The sequence below is a fragment of the Trachinotus anak genome, unplaced genomic scaffold (genome assembly GCF_046630095.1).
Source record: "Trachinotus anak isolate AG129_WGS33_773 ecotype Australia unplaced genomic scaffold, CSIRO_AGI_Tana_v1 ptg000021l, whole genome shotgun sequence".
NCBI lineage: Eukaryota > Metazoa > Chordata > Actinopteri > Carangiformes > Carangidae > Trachinotus > Trachinotus anak.
Window position 1 is genome coordinate 7032264 of NW_027273872.1, and position 21434 is coordinate 7053697.

At 39.6% G+C, this 21434-nt stretch overlaps 1 protein-coding gene across 1 annotated transcript; it reads right to left on the minus strand.

The window, feature by feature from the left end:
* Window positions 1-593: 593 nt before the first annotated feature.
* Window positions 594-20567, minus strand: egf (epidermal growth factor). Its single transcript, XM_071457219.1, has 23 exons — window positions 19503-20567; window positions 16565-16764; window positions 16202-16383; window positions 15288-15515; window positions 14897-15099; window positions 14660-14773; window positions 14363-14485; window positions 11791-11913; window positions 11170-11295; window positions 10806-10942; window positions 10322-10470; window positions 9891-9995; window positions 9491-9714; window positions 8684-8851; window positions 8246-8395; window positions 8078-8158; window positions 7857-7973; window positions 7164-7286; window positions 6617-6782; window positions 5817-5981; window positions 4310-4412; window positions 3629-3725; window positions 594-3483 (listed from the first exon to the last, which is right to left on the minus strand). Exons 1-23 carry the CDS (start codon window positions 19627-19629, stop codon window positions 3278-3280), a joined length of 3417 nt encoding a protein of 1138 aa, XP_071313320.1. The 5' UTR covers window positions 19630-20567; the 3' UTR covers window positions 594-3277.
* Window positions 20568-21434: the final 867 nt, after the last annotated feature.

A 21434-nucleotide genomic window follows, 5' to 3' on the forward strand; every position in this document is an offset into this window, starting at 1 on the left:
GGGACCAAATACTGACCTGAAGGATCAGAGCAAAGCCTTTGAGTGGGTAGCTAATTCCCTCTTTAGCCCTCATCAGCTGTCCTCCGGGCTGGGATGGAGACATGAGCAATAAACCAAAGCTAGCCCCATCTGGCAGAAAAATACAAAATTAGCTAGTAGGGAAGGAATTGTGATACTATACTTGTGTAAGTTTTTTGTACTGTATGAAGAAAAAAAAAAACAACAAAAAAAAAAAAAACACTTGCTCGTCTAGTTATCTCTCATTCCTTTCCTTTCTTTGCTTTTTCTTACTGTATCTCTGATAATCCAAGTGACTTGACTTGGTGTAGATGGTGATTTTGAAAGTACCTTTTGCCTCTTTCTGTCTCCTTCTGATACTTTGCTTATTATAGTGTGCATTTTTCAGATGATATGGCCACATTATGATGGTTGTGTTATTAGAGGTGTCCAGCTCGTGAACAGTGAGTGTAGCGAGAAGATTGTTATCCAACTTGTAACTTGGCCATTTCAGCAGAATTAAAATAGCTGAATTGTCTGCTGATTTTGACACAGGATTAATAATTCTGCCACTGATTAATCCAGATTCTTAATTTGCTGCATAAAAAAATGTTCACTTGTTAACTAGCAAGATAGTAGTTGTATCAGTAACAGTTGTATCTAGTAGTAAAATAACCAGATTGTTTTACTATCTCGTAGTATATTTGTTGATCCACAGTTATGACAGACAAGCGAGTCCCAACCACATTGCTGTTAATGTTCTTGAGTTATACATTGGGTCATTTTCCACAGGTTTGTTGCCCATCAAAGAAAACATTATGGAACTTAATACTCCAGACAGTAAAAAAGACATGCTAACATTGGCATACACCCAGATGCCAGATTATGAGGTACACCTAGCTAAAACCACTGCAACAGGTTATAATGTTCACTTTCTTTCCTTGTTTCTGATATTTAGCCTACCAACAGTGAACATTAAGGCGTAGACAGCATAATATAAAGAGCTGTCAGTGTAATTGCACCACAAACTGCCTCCTTTTTAAAAAGATCATGAAGTTGAATCAATACCTCTCTAATGCACTTTCAATAAAAACAGAGCATTATAACCTTTGTGAAGGTAGCATTTATTGCAGGACTGTGGTATTTGACTACACTGGTTTTAGCTTGGTGTACTTAATAGATTGGCAACTGAGTTTATATTCATAATAACATTTAAAACAATGCTGCTTCCAAAAATGAGACAAAACTGAGACCCCCAGAGGCCCCTGTTACTTACAGTGTCAGTGACTCTATTGCCCCCTGTTGCCCCAATTGAGTAGTAATACAAGATAAATTGACACTGGGCCCAATTTCATCTTTACTTGAGGGCTGATCTGCTGCTGTTTAGAGTGGTGCCCTAACCTATCTGTTAGCCCTAATGGAGGCCAATATATATAGATAAGTGTGTCTTGCCAGGAAAATCAATATCTATGTGGCCCCTGATGGTTTTTTGAGTTAAAGTGCTTTGTTTTCTGCCATTGCCTCGAAACAAAGAGGCTGTGGGTCCTTCTATTAACAATTCCCAGTCAACCTTGAGACGAAGTCACAGACAGAGACAGAGATAGAAATAGACAGATGGGGTGGTGGTGGTGGAGGGTGGCAGCATTGCTACCAACGTCACTAGAGCGTTAGATTTGGTGGAGGATAGAAAAGCATCATCAGTGGAGCATGGGCAAGAGCTTTGAAGAAGTGTGATGGGGTGTAACGAGACAGAGACGGGTTTGAATGGCCAAAATAAGCTTTCAATTATAACAAAGATAATGTCATTAGAAAAGTGTATTTTGCAAAGAAAAGTGGATGGTGAAGAAAAAATAAATATAACATAAACATTGCTGACAATATCACAGTTCTCAGGTCAGTTAGGTAATGCACTGACATGGTGGTTGTTGTGCTTGGTTAAATATTACCATGGTAATACACACTCCGTTTTCTGTGTTTATATTGTTTACATGTCATTTTGTCAATGTGAATCGATTGGCAGGACGGGCAACAAATTGTTTTACTGAGTGACACTGCACCTGACAGAGCTCCTTCTAGAAATTTAAAATACAATACACTGCAATTACTCCATGAAATATATAACAAATCTAGAAAACGTGTAAGTAATTTCTAAACAACAAAACAAATGTGTCCCTTTGTAACACAAGCAAGCAGTTTCTGTTAATCTTTTGCTCCCCTACAACCACCTTTAATCCAAGGATTTTCAGAAAATTGGTAATTAAAAACAGTAGCACAAAGTAAATGTGAAGACTTGTTCGTGCTTGGACTAATAACATTTAATGCGCTGATGAAAAAGCTGAACAAACAGCATTTACACGACTTGGTGTTAGGAGTGAAATTCTTTCTGGGATAGTGGCCAACCTCAGTAATTGATAGGTGAAATACATAAAACCAATTTAAAACACCCCGTGGAGTCCCACGTTTTTAATAGGCAAACCCACCCTGAGTGAAGCAAATGCTTGTGATTTAAAACATGCAAAACACACAGATGTGAATTAAGTTGACAGGGATTAAGACAAAAAGAAATTTAGCTGTTCTTGTCAGTTCAATGACAGTGACATTTTCAAAAGCAAGCAGTGTTTGCAGTATTTTTTGCATTGTGTTCAACAAGTTAAGATCTTGTACAACACATGATAATACATCTACTCTAGAACTTTGTAGGAAAGACATACTGTACATATGTATATTACATAGCAAGTACTTAGTTGTCAGCTACAGTATCAGGTAAATTAGTATAAGGAAGAGTTTCAATGCAAATGTTGTATTTTGGCAAATGGTTTAGAATACAATATTTTAATTATATATTTGATTTTATTATTAAACTTACTATTGCGAAATGAGTAAGAATCAGTGCTCTGCTTTAACATTAATGCAGCATTGTACTTTGTTGTTACACAATTTTATTTTTATTTTGATGAGAGAGAGCGCTCATTACTGTGGTATTTTTGCAATGCACTGTAGTCTGCGTCTTAACTCTAATTTCCTTTTTTTTGCTACCAAGTACCTGTGTTTATAAGAGCTGGCCAAAATATTGTGTCAAAGAAATCTACAATTGAGACCAGTAAACATGAATTTCTGTTTACACAAATTACTTTTGCAGGCAACAGCTTCAGAGGCACTTGTTCCATTTGCAGCATGTTAAATTTTGGAATGAAACTCTTCTTTTTGCAGTTTGTACATCAGCCAGATGTTACAGCATGTGTGCGTTTAACTGTACAGTGCTGTCAGCCTCTCCGCTGAACTACAAAGGAGGTGACTCCGGGCTGCTGGTCTGGGAGAGTGGTGTTGACTTGAACGACGTACAGGAATATGAGCGTGACAGTGACGGGCTCGAGTGCTGGACAGTGGGTTTGGTGGTCTCCACGGCAACAGCCGACACCATGGAGCACTCGTACCCTCTGTTGTGTTTGGACAATGTTTCTGACTCTTCAGACACATGGTTGTCACCTGATGAGGGAACAAACAACCATAACTTAGCAGCTGGTAGGAAAAATAAGGTTTTTTTTTTTTTTTTTTTTTTCACATTATGGCTTCAGACTTATTTTAGTTGTAATGATATAAAAGGAATAAGGTCAGTGTCGGCTTCTGATACCTGTCTCTGAGGAGCATGATGGGCAGACAGCTCTCCTGGGACAGCCCATGGCAGGGATGACTTTTTCTTCCACACCATTTTCTACCAGCACGTAGAACTGTGAATTCATACAGTAAATACGGTTTTCATAAGTGCTGAAACCCTTTGTCAATTAATCAATTAGATTAAAGAAGAGAAAAACAATCAGCTATTTTGATGAATGATTTCAGTAATTTTTCAAGCGAAACAAAGGTGAAACAATGACACATATTCTCTCATTACAGCCTCTCAAGGATTTCCTGCTTTTCTTTGTCTTAACTCACTGGAAAGTAAATATTTTCATAGACTAAATGATTAATCAAAAAAAGTAATCAACAGATTGGTCGACAATGGAAATAATTGTTAGTTGCAGCCCAACTTTTGCTCCATGTCTTATTTTCAAATTTCATGATGTCTTCAAACACTAAATTGTTTTTTTTTTTTTTTTTTTTTAGAATTTATGAGTTCAGCTGGATTTAACTTAACCTGGATTTGTATTGATTGATTTTTGTACAGGGAACTTGTACATTTTATGCGTTGCACAGAGACCACAGGGATTCAAATCTATGACTGCATCAGTCAAGTCACATTAATCTCTGATTCACTGGGTGACCTCCTCCACTGAAAGATGAATATGACAGAGCTTGGTGGTGACGGTCTCACCCGAGGCACACTGGAAGTGGTGGCTTCTGACACGCTCTCATCCGTCACGCTGGTCTCACTCACATTATCCACCGAGGACTGTTTGTGGAAGAATTTCCTAGTTCTGTGTGGAAGACAGTAAAGTCATCCGTGCAGTATTTAAATAAATGTATGACAGATGGGGTGACTCACACAGCACATCATTTTACACACAGATATTCAAGGGCCCACCTGGCATTTACATGGTTATTAAGTCAAAGAGGTGGCGCCCTTGTATAACATCATGCATTCAAACAGATCATTCTAGGAAATATCAAAATGACCTTTGCTCTCTATCACCTGTTCACATTATATAGCACTGCACCCCCCCCTCCTCCAATACACACAAATGGTGTAAAAGCACAGCAGATGAAAAACACTGGGGGGGCGGGGGGGGGGTTCAGTTGATCTCTTTAACATACTTGTTGACCAGAAAGGATAAATCTACATTCAGTGATGCACCAGCCTGAAGGCCGTGTACATGTGCACATTTGCTATATTTGTTTATATGCCTGACTTTAAAAACAGAGCATAAGAGCAGGTTGAGTTTTTTTGCCCATAGCGCTGCGAGTACTGTATGATTCTTTACATGTTGTGTGTGCTGCAGAGCAAACTCAACCCCCAAACTCAGAAACTGCCCAAGTGCACTTGCAGTCAAGTGCAGAAGGCAATTTGAGGCAGAGCTATTGGCGGCCATGTAGTGTTTCCACAGGGGTCATACCTCACCGGCTCCATTTTGTAGCTGAGAAATGACCTATTTTTATGTGTAATTGCTGTAGAACAAGCTAAACCAAGCATGTAATTGAAAGCGTGCCACTTCCACGGGGGAACCAAGACTGCAAACGTTAGGATGTAGTACACGGAGGGGAGGGCTGTGCTTTGTGAGTCAAAAGAGTGGAGAATGCCAACAGCCTTGTCCATAAGCCAGCGAAACAACCGTAAAACAAATCAGCTACTTAGAGACAGCTCAGGTGGAAATCAAAGGGAGGAGGGGTGGCAGGATGTCGTTTACGTATGCTCCTCACTGGGCTAACCACGGTTGCATGCTGCCATTCGTTCCACATGTGATCTGCTCCCTGACCCCCCGCTGTCATGCTGAGACTCCTACATTACACGGATCATGCCACCATGGGTTTGATAGACACTTCTAAAGGCTGTCAGCTCATTCATTGTGGAAGCAGCTCCTCCCTGGCTATCTGTGCTGCCCTGTGCTGCCAACGTCCACAACACTAAACACAACACTGCTTATATTGTCCATCATGACTGGTGCATACACCAGCACACATGGTGACATGCTGTGTGTATGGATACACATAAGAGAACTTCTTCACAATATCTTTCAACTATGATTATGATGATGATGATCTCACATTTACAATTCTTCTTTTGTGTGCTTTCTCTCTTTACTTTTCCCTCACTCTCTCTTTTACATTACAGTTTTGTGTGCCTTGTTGTTCATGTACCACTCCGTGTCCTCCTGTTCTCTCACCCATAGCAGTAGGTGACACAGGCAGCGATGGAGAGCAGGGAGATGAGGACCACCATGCAGGCTGCAATGACCACGTTTCTCCTCTTCTCCTCCTCGGCCTGCTGAAGCTCCCACCACTCCAGGTCACTGAACTGACAGCGCTCCCCCATGTAGCCTGATACACAGCTGCAACAGGTTCAACAGAGACACAAGTCAAATATTCTGAATCCATTGAGAAGTTTAGTGTGAACTTAAAACTTTCCAGCTTAGTGCCTCATGTACATAATAATATAATACAATGCAAAATTATGTAAAAATCATACATTTAAAATGATAATTATCTGAAGTAAATTATGCTAGAGCCTGACTGACTGCACTTTTATAGATTTCTATGACCACAAAATGGAAAGAATATCATAATGAGCAGTAGTGTTGTTGAGCATCGCAAGGGGAAAAAATACGTTACCTGAAATATGTAGTCAAACTATAAAATAGATTTAAATGTCTCTCATCCAGCCTACCATTAGAGCTGGATGTAATTATATCATTCAACATCACATCCACAAAATGTTGGTTTTCACCCAATTTGAACTTTATCTTTTTTATTCCTTTATAGTTTTATGTTGCATATGTGTTTAAATATAAGAGGCTCCCTTCTGCTATAGGCAATGTCATGATGCTGTGGCTTTAATCATGGAACAACAGTGACACCTACTGTTTGTCAGCTGTCATAAATAAGGTCAGATGGAAGTGTGAGGTTGCTGGTGGGGGGGGGGGGTGTCAAATAAAGGGGAGGGGGTTACACAAGAAGGTTTATTTACTTGCATGCATAGGACTCCATTTCAGGAAAGTAGAAGCAGATGCCCTCGTACAGACAGTAGGACTCATGGGTGGAGGGGCAGCTCTCCACTGAGTTACCGTTGTGGTGCCGGGTGGTGACATCAGCAGGGCTGCCGGTCGTCACCCATGTCGATGTGGCCTCCAACTCTTGAGAGAGGATTGGAGATATGATGTCATTACAGTGAGGCACTGCTGTGTATCTTCAATCATAATCTGCTATTTGAAATACTACTTGTCTCTTGAAGTGACTCGTGTATATATACACTGTATTTGTCTGTAATAAATGGGCTTATTTTACATCCCAGATGTGAGAATGATAGACAGTGGGGATGTACTGGAGTAAGCCAGGTTATGATCTCACCACTTTAAATAATACATGTGATAATCAGAAGCAAGGGTGAATATAAGCTGGTTGTCCTGGTGTCTGTGTTTGACATGGTGTTTGTGATAATATTAATGGGAAAAGACTGGTGCTCAAAACCTTTTTATTTTTTTAATTACATATTTATATAAATAGTAAAGACGCACCTTGACATGTTTGCCCATTGCTGTGGTATCCAGCCTGGCACTTACAGAGATACTTCCCCAAAGTGTTTTGGCATTCAGCGTTTTTGTTACAGTTATGTGTTCCCAGTTGACACTCATCAATATCTAAAAAAAACACAGGGAGAGCAGAAGATCAATTACCTATAATAACTAAAAATGTTACCGTATTCAGAGTATCACAGGTCTTCAATTTTATGCATAAACTAAATGGTACTCTCTCATTAAAATAAGGTATTACTGTCAAACAAGTAGGAATGACATAACACAATTGCTCTATAACCAGGACTGTAATCCGCTGGTTCTTTGATGAAAGTATTGTTTTATTCATCACCTCAGTTGACACACTGACATTTGACTGCCGCAGACTGCTCAGCAAACCCTGCAATCACTTAAACAGGTCGACAAAGGAATTACTGCCAAACCTAGCTCCTCTCATTAACTTTGCTTCCAGAGCAGCTCTGCCTCTGAGAAATGTTTTTACATCAAAAACTCAATTCCACTCCATTCCCACCACTGTCAGCTATGCTAATATGAAGCCTGCAGTTTAAATCCCTGCTACAGAAAGTGAGATAAAAGGGTCTCTGTACCAAATGTAATCCCACAAGCTTTTTTTTTCAGGATATGTCACTTCATCCCTCTTAGACATATTCGTAGTACAGAAGAAGAAATACTCACCCGCACACAACTGTCCATCACCTGTAAAACCGTCAAGACACAGACAGGTTGGGCTGCCAGCCTGAAGCAGGCACTGGGCGTTCACATCACAGCGGAGTGAATAACACTCATTCTGGTCTGACAGAGAAGGAGACATATGGAAACATGACATTTAGTTAGAATGAGATATTGAATGGTAAGAACCACAAATCATTTTCTTTTTTTTTAAGGTGCACTGTTACCTGAAACCATCTTGTCTGTGAAGAGAGTCGGCTCGCTGCTTTTGAGAGATGTTAACTCAGCAGATTCACTGTCTCCAGAGTCTACATAATTAAAATCATCATTTAGTTTTACTTCAAATTCCTACAGAAGTGTCTCCACCTGAAGCAGGTCAGCGTAAAATACATCACCTGCTGTTCCATTCGCAGCATCAGAAGGCAAGCACATTTTTCCATCAGCTGATAGGATGTAGTGTGACAGGCAGGAGCAGTGGGCGAATCCCAGATTGCTTTCACACACCTGGGCACAACCTCCGTTCAGATGAAGGCAAACATCTGCCCCTGAAGATAAGGATGCAAGATGACAATGAGAAGGATTGGTGGATGCTTTGTTTGACCTTTCCTGTTGTTGTTGTTGTTGTTGTTGTTGTTGGCCTATACATACTGTATCCAAGTATGCATGTAAAATACTTCACTTTTATACTGCACAATACTTCTCCTTCCTGCTATATAATATTATTCTGTAGTTATGATTAGCAGGGAAGTCATTGTAGCCTGCCACTCCTCAATTAATGGTGTTGATTTGAATATGCTATCTCACAGAACATAATCCCTGTTGCCTCTCTGTACCTGGTTTAGCAAGGGGATGAACCACCACGATGGATGCCGGTTGGACCATGCTGCCATGGATACGTTGTAGTTTCTTCCCAGTCCGCTTGTGCACGCTCCTCAGCTCCTGGCGCTCCCAATCAGAGATCCACAGCCTGTCTTCAAATACTGCGAGGTCAAAAGGTCGATCTGGGCCAATCAGAATAAAGGAGGAGGAACTGAGTTTGCTAGGTGATACCAGGTGAGAGTTATTTTCTGTTCGTTCATCTGTTAATCTGTCTGTTCATCTGTGACTGCAGTAGTGGTGAGATCACACCGGTTGAAGTCAACATAGTTAAATGGGAGCACCACTGAATGAAGCAGTGAATTAGAACATGTACAAATGGGTGTATTTAGGAGGAATACTTTACAACCTGGACCGTCCTGAAATTATAGTATTTGCTATTTTGAAAGAAAGCATTTTGACAGCTGAACAAGGTATCCAGGTTCTCTGCAGACTGCTGAATCTGCAGATGAATTTGTGAAAGGTTCACAGAAAATTGTAAATATCATACACCAAGTCCACAGCACACAGGTAATTTTCTTCCCCTTCAGCAGTGGCTAATCAGGGCATCTAAGTCTTAGATTGTTTGGCTTAACTTGTCAGAAGCAGTATTGCTTTCATCACTTCAAAGTGTAGGCCTAGATCAACATCTACCAAATACAGCTGCACTAAAGCCTGAGTGGTAGTTTGAAACAAATTTGTCTTGTATTGCAATGCGTTAATGATGTAATGATTTATTTTTCTCTAGTACATGTTTGCATGTGCATGTGTCAAACAAGCCTCACCTACTTGGTTCTCTATCAGGATCCGTCGGTCTGAGCCGTCCATGGCAGCGGTCTCCACCAGACCCCTCTGCTGGTCGCACCACAACAGACGATCCTCTGTGAAATCGATGGCCAGGCCACTCGGCGACACAAGGTTGGTGCTAGCAATGACGGTCCGCACTTTCCCTTCCAAAGAGGCGCTTTCCACCACAGGCTGGGCTCCCATATCAGTCCAGAACAACTTCCTCAAAACAATGTTAAAGGTCCAGAAAGATTATTATTTTTATTAAGGTTATAAAAACATGGTCTTTTAAAGGTAATTCACAAAGTAGAGCAGCCGTTGAGACAATGGTTGAGACAATGATTTGCCTTGTTTGATGAAAAAAGAACTGGTGTCCTGAATGGTTATTGGCATACTCACTTTGCCAGAGGATGAACTGCGATGCCTCTTGGTTTTTCCAGCCCTTTTCTTACAATAGTTTCTCTGTTCAGTCCAACCAGGGTACTGCTGTCAACAGTTGACTGGCTGGATACATGTGAAACAGAAAACAAAAGTCATGTCAGTTTTGTTGATGTTTAGCAACATGACAATGACCTGAGAACATTATAAACACTATCTTTCCAAATATGACTTAAAATGCCAGTTGCCAGTGTCCCAAAGAGTTTGGTTGAGGTTTAATAAAAACAGACAAACCACATCTAAAATGACCTAATCACTGAAAGTCACCTCAACAGAGTGTGTTGTTTTACATAGAAAGCAGATATTCCACAGAAGATTCAGAACTGTAGCACGAAATGAAACCATCTTTTCATGAAGAAATGACAGAATCTACTTATGCATGCACCACAAACCTTTTATCAGTCCAGTACATCCTGCGGTGGATCCAATCAATCGCCAGTCCCTCTGGAGAGTTCAGGTTCTCTGAGACAACAATATCTCTGGACCCACCGTTCAGATCAATCCGTTCAATCGTCTTCCGGCTTGTACTCGCAAAGTACACCTTCAAAATAAAATATAATACAAAACATTTCTAAAGAAAGATATATTATATAAAAAGGAAAGACCAGAAACTACCAAAATGTAAAATAAAGATTATATGACTCTTCATTTAACATTGGTGAAACATACAGGCCATCAAATTACAGCGTCTGTCCACTAGGTGTCATCGGATGTCTGCACCAAAACCTGATTCTGGTCTAAATCTGCTCCTCTGTAGGAGTCATGAGACCTTAGATACAGTAATTGTAGTACATCCACACATACTAATACTACAATAGCAAATACTACAAATATGAAACAAAATGTCAATAAAAATGAAAGGGGTTTTGATCTTACATTGTTCTGGACTGGGTCATAGTCCAAAGCTATAATTGTTCCTTTGGGCTCCTCCACCAGGGTTTGATCCCCAGTACCGTCAGGACTGATTCTTCGTACATCTACTAAATTAGCAACTAGCAGATAAGGTGGCGGTCCTGAAAAATACCAGTGCAGTGTTTTTTGATCACAGCAGATGTACTCTAGTCAATGTTAACACACTAAACTCGTAATTTGCATTTTCCTCGCAAATCTTTCTTTGTAATTTACAGATTGTGTTTGTGGAAACAGAGGATAAACAGTGAGATTTAGACAGATAGGAAGTGTGTTCATCTGTGTGGGCTTATGGTGCCTCAGCTCTCTGCTTGGCCGTGGTATGACTCACCAGTAGCAATACAGCGCTTGCCATCTTGGTGGAGCTGGTAGCCAGGCAGACAACCACACTGCCACCTAGCAGGGGTGACAGGAGTACAGAGCTGACTGCAGCCCCCTTTGTCTGCAGATGAGCAGCCTGCAACAGCCAAAAACAGTGTTACACAGACAAGTTATGTTCTCTGCAAACATGCTATTTTCTAACAGGACTTGGCTCCATGTGTCTATATAATACAACTTTTATTTATTTATTTATTTTAGACCAGCTTAAAACTCCCTTATTTACTCATTTCAACATCTTGCAACACTGATAGTTGATGAGAGTACTTTCATATCTTTTATTACTGATGAGACAAAATCTGTCTGTGTTGTTAGACAGTGTGTCTCTCCTAATTTTACCTGAACCTCACTATAAAATTAGAGCTCCATTATTAAATAAAGCAAAACGGAAAGGCCGCTTTCTTGTTTACAGTATTTGCTGTGGGTTCAGGTAAAGGCAGCGTTACCAGGGAAGTGTCTACTATACGCGCGTGTGTGTGTGTGTGTGTGTGTGTGTGTGGACAAAATAATTACAGTTAAATGGTAGATTTTAGTTTCAGAATAAAGGGCTGATAAACTGTAACATTGTTCATACCAGTGCAGGCTTGTCCATCCTCCTGTAGTATAGATCCCTCCGGGCACACACATACGTTGCCCTCATCTGTTGCCAGACATCCATGGCCACACTTAGTCATGTTCCCCTCACATGGTTTGACCTCTGATTGTGGAAAGAAATATATATCTGAAAACAGTTTTCATGGTAAAAATCTGATAACAAGCTCTGGTAAAGTCCCCTTATGAAGTAAATCAAAATAGGAGAAAGTGTGATGAGGATGCAGTCAAAGCCCACACAGTGAGGGTGATGTAATGTTACCTCACAGGAGTGTGGTATCTCCTGTACCTGTGAACATGGGCCAGGTATACACACATAGGATACAGATATGAATCTAATGTGAAATAGTTACAGGACCTGCTGTGCATCTGACTGTTGACTTCTTCCTACTGGTAACAGGTGAAATTATCACTAATTAGCCTGCTTTTTGCACTTATGGTATTTTTTGATAAAATTAAAAATGTATTATCCCACTAACTTGATACTGCACTTTAAAAATCAATTGAATTATTCATTGTGTGCAAATATGCATGAAGAACTGTACTGCACATAAAAATGATGAAAGAATGAGAAAAAAATAATATTGTAATCCTATATGGAAAATTTACATGGAAACTAATGTTTTTAAGTTAATTTATTTATTCTAATTGTTTTCAAGTTTTCCCCATTTGTTTTTATCGAGTCAAAAACAAAAAGCACAAGTAGCAGCGCCATGTCCTCCTCCATGTAATCTCTGCTGTTGTCGCTATTGTCTAGTCTGCTGCTTGGCTGCACGTTTGTTGTCTTATGGACCTTGGCAAAGGTTGTCTGCTAAACAGCTTACAGAGACAAAGCTGCTGACCAGATATGTTCCTTATTGCAAATGTCACCTCGTTATCTAATCTCATTGTGTCTGTGAACCTTTCCTGTTCTATTGGCCTCTTAGCTGTGAGATTAGAAGAGAAGAGATTAGGATGTGTCCATAATGTCTTTTAATATGTTATGAAGTTAATCACTGTATAGACACCACACTAGCTTTTAATGGTGACCTAGTCAGAAACCACACACAGCTATTTGATAACTAGAGGACACCATCATTAAATGAGAAGTATGATTGAAATTCAGGAATTCATTGGAGCACTGATGAAAAAAAAAATGGAACAACTTTTTAATTTTTGTGTTTTTAGGTTGAGAAACCTTTTATTTGGCATTTGTAAATGCACAACACAATAAAACACTATAAATTTAATCACCGGGAAAATGGATTATTATTTATTTCCAAAAAATCCTTGACAAAATCAGTTGTTCTTTCAATTTATGTAACTAAGTAAAGATTTTCTTATACATTCCCTCATGACTGCAATGCATATGTTTGTCTGAGGTGTTTGTTCACTTAACAACAAGCTGTTGTTATCCAGGCAGACAACAGACTTGCATTATGGCAGAGAGGAATAACCAGACACTGATTCAGGTAGGAAAGCTATATGGAACAACTGGATTAGTAAAATTAAGAGAGTTTTCCAACAGTATATATTTTAGTTTCGCTCCTGACAGCCAATATTTAGAACAAGTAATACGTATCATTAATTCTGACGTTTTTCTTTTCCAGGTGTAACAAATACTATGTGTTTTCAACAGCCTCTATAAAATTTTTAATAGAATCAAACTGAAACTGATCTAATCCTTAAAAAGCAGAGATTGTTTATAAAAAAAAAAAAAAAAAAAAAAAAAAAAAAAAGTTTATGAACAGCTTGGTTTTCATCTACCTTACACAGCCTCTCACTCTAACCATTATTAACCACACTACTTTATGAGTATGACAAAGTGTCACAGTTTTGACCCAAGGTAACCTAACGCACAATTGGCAGCTCGTGTATGTCTACTCTGTCTGGTTGTCTGTGACCCAGCCTTTTTATTGGTTCAGCAGGGTCAAGGTAGTGTCTGGGGGACAGATGCCATGTTTCATAACACCAAAAAAAAAAATTAATAAATAAATAAAGATGATCAAGTCCAAACCAGTTACATGAATTACACTGAAATAAAATGCATGTTGCCACTTTTTGAATAAAACCAAAATGTTTCCTATCTCATTCTTAGTTCACTGAACAGGGATTCTGCTCTCTATGACCAGAGTCTTTCAGAAACAGAAAATTTGGAAAATGGACAGTTGGGTTTTTCCTTAGCTTATTTATTATTCCTAGACTGCACTTGACAGATTTTCACTTGGGGCAAAACTGTTACAAGCTGTCATGAGTAAATACCACTGAATATGAATGTTAATTCTCATCAGTAAATAGGTTGGGCTAATTGAATTGGTAGCGTCTTCGCCATTTGAAAGTGTATTTGCAATCTTTAAAAAATATAAAGTAAAAAAGACATGAAGTCTGCAGTTTGTCACAAACCTCCACAATCCGCAAGTAGCTTCACTGATCTTAATTGCCATATAACTTAATCTGCGAATGAATTCTTCATACCACTAATAAAACCATTAGGAAATCAAAACACAGAAGAATAGGATTGACAATAGCTATGATCAACATGATGATTGATAATAGCAAATATGTTTCCACTCTACCTCGACATGTCTTCCTGTCTGGTAGGAGTGCGTATCCTTTAGGACAGGTACAGAAATAGGAGCCTGGGATGTTTTCACAACCAAGAGAGCAGCCGTGGTTCCAATGGGCACATTCATTTACATCTGTGGCACACACACACAAATATACTGACATAACCGTTTGATGAATATATTACACTGAAATTTGTGAGATTCATTCCAACTTTGGTAAAAAGCCATCAATCAATTCAAACTGAACTCTAAACTGGTTGAAAAATATTTTGTTATATCCGTCGATTGAATGGTGAACATACCAACCTTCACAATAAGTGCCTTGCTTACTGAGAGCAAAGCCCTCACTGCACTGGCAAACACCTTGCTCAGCTAGATTGGAGCACACATTCACACAGTTTCCGCTCTGTTGGTCACAACCTGTTGGGAAGGTTTAACAGAAATATATTACTAAAACATTGTCATTGCAGCCATATATAAAATACAAGTGATACAATAGTGAGATGCTACAGAGCAACTTAAATGTCAGAGTTCAGCTGCAACCTGGAAATGATGATGGGAGGTCTGCCAACGGCTGGCTGAGGGCATGTACCACCTTGATATCAGCTGGGGGTTTTGCCATTCGTTTTCTGTTAACATCCTGTGGCTTTCCACCAGTGTACTTGTTTACTTGTTTTATAACCCGAGATGCAGCATCGGTGTAGTATAAGTGCTCCAGGAAAACTGATATCCCAAGTGACTGAGACCTAATGAAAATACAAAACAAACCCAAAAACATTATTAGAAATAATTACAATGCCTTAATGTTGGCAATTTGACACTTAGATATTTGTCTGCACTGGGAAATCGTTTCAGACTTTACATGACCTGTAGGAGACTCAGTGACAACAGTTAAAGTGATGAGTAACTAACTGGAATACAATGACATGCTCACCGGAGTGGCTGGTCTATGATGTGCAGGGCGTTCCCGTTGTAATCACAAGAGGCAATGGCACTTTCTCCTTGCAGACCAAACTGAACCCAGAACAGTCTGTTGTCCTCTCTGTCTATCGACAGCGCTTTCAGTTGCTCGGCTATCTTAATAAGAGTAGTTTTCATCTGTCCTGTCACATCAGACCGTTGGATACTCGGAGTCATCCCACCAGACAGCCAAAAAAGGAACCTGCAGAAGTGTGTTTGGAGCTCAGTAAAAGGGCTTTCAGTGAACTATCCTGAAACTTCTACACAGTTTTTCTAAGGTTATTTGATCCCTCTGTGTCCTTCTCTGTTACAGAATAGTACCATTTATAGTTAGATGCTTCTACTAATGTCCCTGTTTATGCCTGAGTGCTAATGCCTGAGTGCTAATTAGGAGCCTCATAAACTTTTGCCTCATATTTTAGTCATGTTTAGGAAATGTAAGAAGCCCCAGAGATATAAATGAAAACTAAGTAAAAAGTAATTTAAAATATTCTCTTGGCAATGTATTATCATGGTGAAATATTCTGAAATGTTAATATAAAGCCTTCACTGCCAATATGTGCATTTCAACTTGTCAGTCTACTAGGCCTAAATGCAATAAAATGATGGAGAATAAGTAGCCTGGCTAAAAATGACTACCTCTGTCTCTGACGTGAGGGATCGGTGCTATGTCAGTCTGGCATTTTGCACTTCTGTGCAAGCCGTGCTTAATGGAGGGAGATGAAACATTTATACAGTAGTAACACAAAATGCCAGGACTCTCAACTGCATGCAGACCTTTATGGGAATTATATAAGTAATTTCATTTGACCTGTCTTTTAACTTGCCTACATGGCAGAAAAAAGGTCCTTCATGACAAACATTAAGGCGTAATGCTGAATTGATTACCTGTTAGTGGGGTCAACAACTATAGAACTCGGTTGGGTCAAGTGTCTTAAAAGGGTTCTCTCATTTTTTCCATTTAAATCCATTCTCTTGATTTTCCCCTTTTCTTGACTTGTCCAGTACACACTGTTCCAAATCCAGTCCACTGCAAGGCCCGAAATGTGTTTGTCAGATGAGTACAGTTTCTGCAAAACAAACAAATTAACATTTGAGTTTTGGTGATTTTCTTGAAGAATCCCTCGTAGAACCCTACACATATATTCATACTTTTCCTTAGCTACCATCCTAATCTGTTACTGTGGATGGCTAAAAGTCATCTGGAGGGACCGGAATCCATTTGCACCAGTGGAGCAGTTACATAATCACCTGTTTGTGGGCTCCTCTCACTGAAGCTTTGTAGATCACCCCGGTGTGTTTGTCGGCCCAGTAAACTCCCTCCTCTCTGAAATGAAAGTCGAGCAGGATAGAGCTTCCTACACCAGCCACAAGCCTTCTCTGGTTCTTCCCATCGAGGTCCATCCGATGAATTGCTTTACCGTGACTGAATATCAGGAAGGGCTGTGAAGCTTAACAAAATCAAACGTCACACACATCTTTTGTGAAACTTTTGAATTTAATTATTTTAAGACTCTAAACACACCCTACATTCCAAAGCTCCTTATTTGTAGACAAGGATAAGTCACTATTCTCTCTCAGCAGTGCAAACGACTTCATCCACAACAAGAGACTAAGGTTTTCAAATGGTTTAAAATTTTAGAATTTCTTTTATTTCCGATTGTTTGTTTTTTTTTTTTTATTGCTATAATTTCATGTCAGCCATCTCCACCTCCTTAATTTGCCACAGGACTTAATTCTCCAATCTGATGTGGTTGGCAGAGTTGACATTCAAAATTATTCAATGTGAAATGCCAGAGTTACTGTTTTTTGTTTTGTTGTTTTATTCTAGAAGCATATTTGCTGACTGCTTTACAACAGCATACTTGTACAGATTTTAGTTTGAATTGTAAACGAGATTTTGATGCACACGGATAATGCTGTCCGATAGCCTTGTCCTCCGTTTGACTGGACATTTCAATGGCTGCTTCTTCCGTCTTTGTGTTGATCTGCAGCTGTCGTTAAAAGTGTCAGATTATCTGATAAAGAGTCTGGCTGTAATGGGGATGAAGTTCAAGGCAGACAATACACCATCCCTTAGCAACAAATAGCTCCTGTGCTATCCTTTGACTCTCTGACAATGTTCTGGGAGGAATTATATTAAAAGCTGAAGCAGTAAGTGTCATTTTCCTTCTACAGGTTTTTGGTCTAGCAAATAAAACATTTTCTAAATTTATAAATTGAAGGACTACATGTTTGCCTCAACATGTCCATTAGAGAAAACACAGAATTATATTTCTTAATACAAACAGTAATTTGTGTTGCAGACAATTACACTTTGAGAAACAGGCCTATGAGTTCAAATCTGTGTTCGCTCTCCAGATTGCTATTGATAGAGGATGCCCTGGTCTATCATGGTCATGTGCAACCATGGATACTGCTCTTAACTCTGTGGAATGAAGAAAACAATGAGCAACACCAGACAAACAACATAATCAAATGTCTGGCCGGAGATCCCTAAGACAGCCACTGGTGCTGAGTTGCTAGGAGACGTCCTGATGAATCATTGATTGACAAGTTCACAGGGTGGTCAACATTATTCTTGACCCAGTAAGCTCAGTTCCTTGGATATGGTTATTGGGAGAAGGGGCACCGTCAAACCAACCTTTCCTATCAAATCTGACAGCAAAGTGACACAAATCAGGGTGCCCCTAATGCATAGGAGGGCAATCATTATGGGCATTGATTTCCCATTTTCATCATGGTAAAATTTGTTAGGGGAGTTGGAGTGGTCATTTTGGTTGTTAAGCTGCTCCATTGGGTTGGCCAATGCAATCCTATTTCTCATCAAAATAATCTTCTGTCTTGGAGATTCGGATAAATTGTTAAACACACAGAAAGTAACATCGCATAGACTGTAAGGGTTGAGTGATATGACAAAATATATTACATGAGACAAAGTTTGTTAACAGACATTTTGGCATAATGTTTATACCAAGGTAGTATCCATGTGATTGTACTTGGCTTTTGTAGACAATGTTGCAGACTACTGAGCAGAGCTACTATATAGCAAAAAAATACTTGTTACATTGATATGTTGAAGTAATATCACTATCAGGTATTTATTTAATTGAACTAGCCAAAAAATCTCCTTCTGGTTCATTTATCCATCTCTAAGGAATTCTCAACTGAGTTAATAGAAAAAAACACAAAATATAAAATTACACATGCCATTATAGAAGATTATATCCATATCTGCTAGGAAAATGCTTACTTTCTATAGACAAGGCAAGTTTATTGACACTATTAAGACACAAGGCAATTCAAAGTGCTTTACAGAGGCATGTATAATATGTTGTGAATACAGCATACAGCACTTGGCCCCTACAACCTATAATCACAATCTTGGCACAACACTGTGCAAACTGGAATGTGTTCCTCCCAATGATTTTCATCTTTCAACACAGAAAAAGAGAAACAAAATGCCCCTAGATGTTTTGTTATCTCATATTTTGGTGGGTTTGAATAGACTGGACTGGTGACAAGAATTTCTCAATCACTATTGTAAAAATTACTTATCATTTCACTTTGTCATAAAAAATTATAATATTTCATTTAGTTAACGTTCTGTTGAGATAAAGCTAAACTCTTCTGTTATGCCACTGTCTGTTCCTACAGTGAAATACTCTTTTAGACACCAGGAGTCACCATCTGAAAGCTTCATGTGACGTCCCTGTGGCATCCCACAAAAAACTTGGGCTCAGTCTGAGATACACCCACTCAGCACAGGCAGCTTACTGTACTTTTGGTACAGTGCATTGTATTGTTTGCTTAGCCAAGTTCACTTTGCCATACATACTGCAGAGTGGCCGCCTTTTACCTTCTGCTGTTCTGCTGTTACTTGAGATGTGGTACTTTCTGTGTTATTTTTCATGATGGCAGTTTTTTTTAATAACTGAGCTTTAGCCTCAGGTAGAATAGCAGTTACCACAATAGTTTTGATAGTGCTTTACATGGTTGTTTATGGTGTGTACTGTAAAATTTTGAAACTCTTCCTGTACCAAGTACAATAAATCTACAGACTACTGACACACATGGTTTAAGAGAGGCCTCAGCAGACTATCTGGTAAACTGCAGTACTTTCAGCATCTCTTCTGTCAGTACTTTAAATTGAAATGATCGGTCTGGACTGGAGAGGTGTCAAACTCACCCACACAGCTGCTGTTTCTCCCCGCTCGTGATAGGCGTTCATCCCAGCATGCTGTTCCGAGGGCCAAGGCTCCAGAGCTTTGCACCATGAAATAGATCAGTGCTGCTGTGATCGTTGCAGCCAACATAATCCTGCTCCTTTTCCCTGCCTCGGGAGCTGCACTTGTTCACTTCTTCTCAGGCATTGCCACTGTCAGAGCTGGCGCACAAGAATTCCCCAAAATCAAGCAACGTTTGCTTTTTGACTGTTGACATCCTTGTACCCGTCTTTAACCCTAGAGAGACCGGGGAGCTTTACATACCAGGTGATGTCATGCTCAGAGCTGAGAGAGATGCTGCAAAACCCCACTGAAAAGACGGTGGCCTCAGAATAAAGAGCGTAAGACTGCTATTGCAGCGTTGACCAAAAGGAAAAAAAAAAAGTGTGTGGGATCCTGCTCACTCCCCACTTTGCCCCCAGGGTGCCAGTCTGTTTTGGAAGCAAAGATTGAAATTCCTGACACCCCCGTGGTAAATTTTGCACATGCTAGTCCAGCATTGGAGCAAGATCTTCTTCAAGCTGCAGTCAGTGTCCCAAGCAGAATGTGGACTATGCAAGAAATGAGGCTGTGCTGAAGAAAGGTCCCACATAATAACAACCCCTACCCTCACCCCACCCCCTGACCCATGTCCTTTCTGAATGTGGATGGATGTGTCTGTTTGGAGTTTTTTGTGTCTGGCGGAGAGAGACGGGGAGGTGAAGCTATTACAGGACACAAGCCTGAAATAATTATTTATTCATTGGGGAACAAAATTGACCATGGTACTTTTTCTTTTTTGCAAACTATTATACCATTCATAAATCACCTACACTTACAGTACAAGTATAATTTACACATACCTCAAACACACAATCACAATAGACACACTGTTTTGTGTCGTGTGTGTGAATGAGAAGCCAGTGTCATTTGTCAGACTGTCTTCTGTTGACGTTCATTTGGCTCCCAGAGGGAATCGGTGAAATGAGTAATTTATAGTGAACGGAGCAGGAGTGGAGCCGATTATCCCTAAATTGTTTGTCCTCTTTTTGCCCAGGAGGACAACTAACAGACAGCAGGAACCAAAACCTCTATTCATACCCTCCATGACTAGGATATTGTCAGAAACAACGTCACCAGTAAGCTTGTATAGGAGAAGCAGAAGATTTGCACGCCTGAGAAAATTGCCTTGTCTCCTGACTAATGTTAGCAGTCTGATGGTAGCTGACTTTTTCCCACGCTTTCACCCCAGGCAGACAACAATTAAAATGTTAATGTTAATTTCATTGCACTGAATGACAATTACACGTGGGTTTGAATCATCAGCTAAAGTGTGTTATCAGGAATGCAGAGTGTAGCTGCTGCAGCCATGTTAAATGCTTCCTCATGCCGTAGCTCGTGTAACACAAATTCTCACAGTTCTGAATTCCAGCTGGGTGAATCACTTTCAAGCAGGTACATTACAAAGCATTTGACACTATGCAACTCTTGATTGAAATAATGTCATGCTAAAAATCATCACTTGTACTGAAATTTTTAGTTGCCTAAAAATGATTGTTTATATATTGTGTGAATGTGTTTGGTTGAATGTGGTAAAATACTTAAAAAAAAAAAAAAAAAAAAAAAAAAAAAAGCATGTTTGCCTTGACTGCTTAAATGTTTTCCATCTGCTGCTGAAAGATATTGATCAGGGCTGTCGGGTCCCACCTGCTGCTTCCAATAACATAATCAACTTAATATGCTGCATTTGTGTTCACATTACTTGGTTGTTAATATTGACATTTTCTGTGTCAACAACAACATTCACAAACATCTCCATAATCTTTGCTGTTATTTGAGTGAGTGTAAAGCTAATGGATTGTAGGTTTAAGACTGGCGGCTTTGTGCTTGACCTCTGGCTTTAAGGCCAAAGGACA

Bases quoted from the DNA above. Each gene is read 5' to 3' on its own strand.
- egf (XM_071457219.1), bottom strand. From the start codon at position 19,629: ATGTTGGCTGCAACGATCACAGCAGCACTGATCTATTTCATGGTGCAA. The intron at 15,516-16,201 runs GTAATCAATTCA...ACACTTCTGCAG, and splicing joins GTTGTTGACCCCACTAACAG to GTTCCTTTTTTGGCTGTCTG. The intron at 11,914-14,362 runs GTAGAGTGGAAA...TTCCACAATCAG, and splicing joins AGACAGGAAGACATGTCGAG to AGGTCAAACCATGTGAGGGG.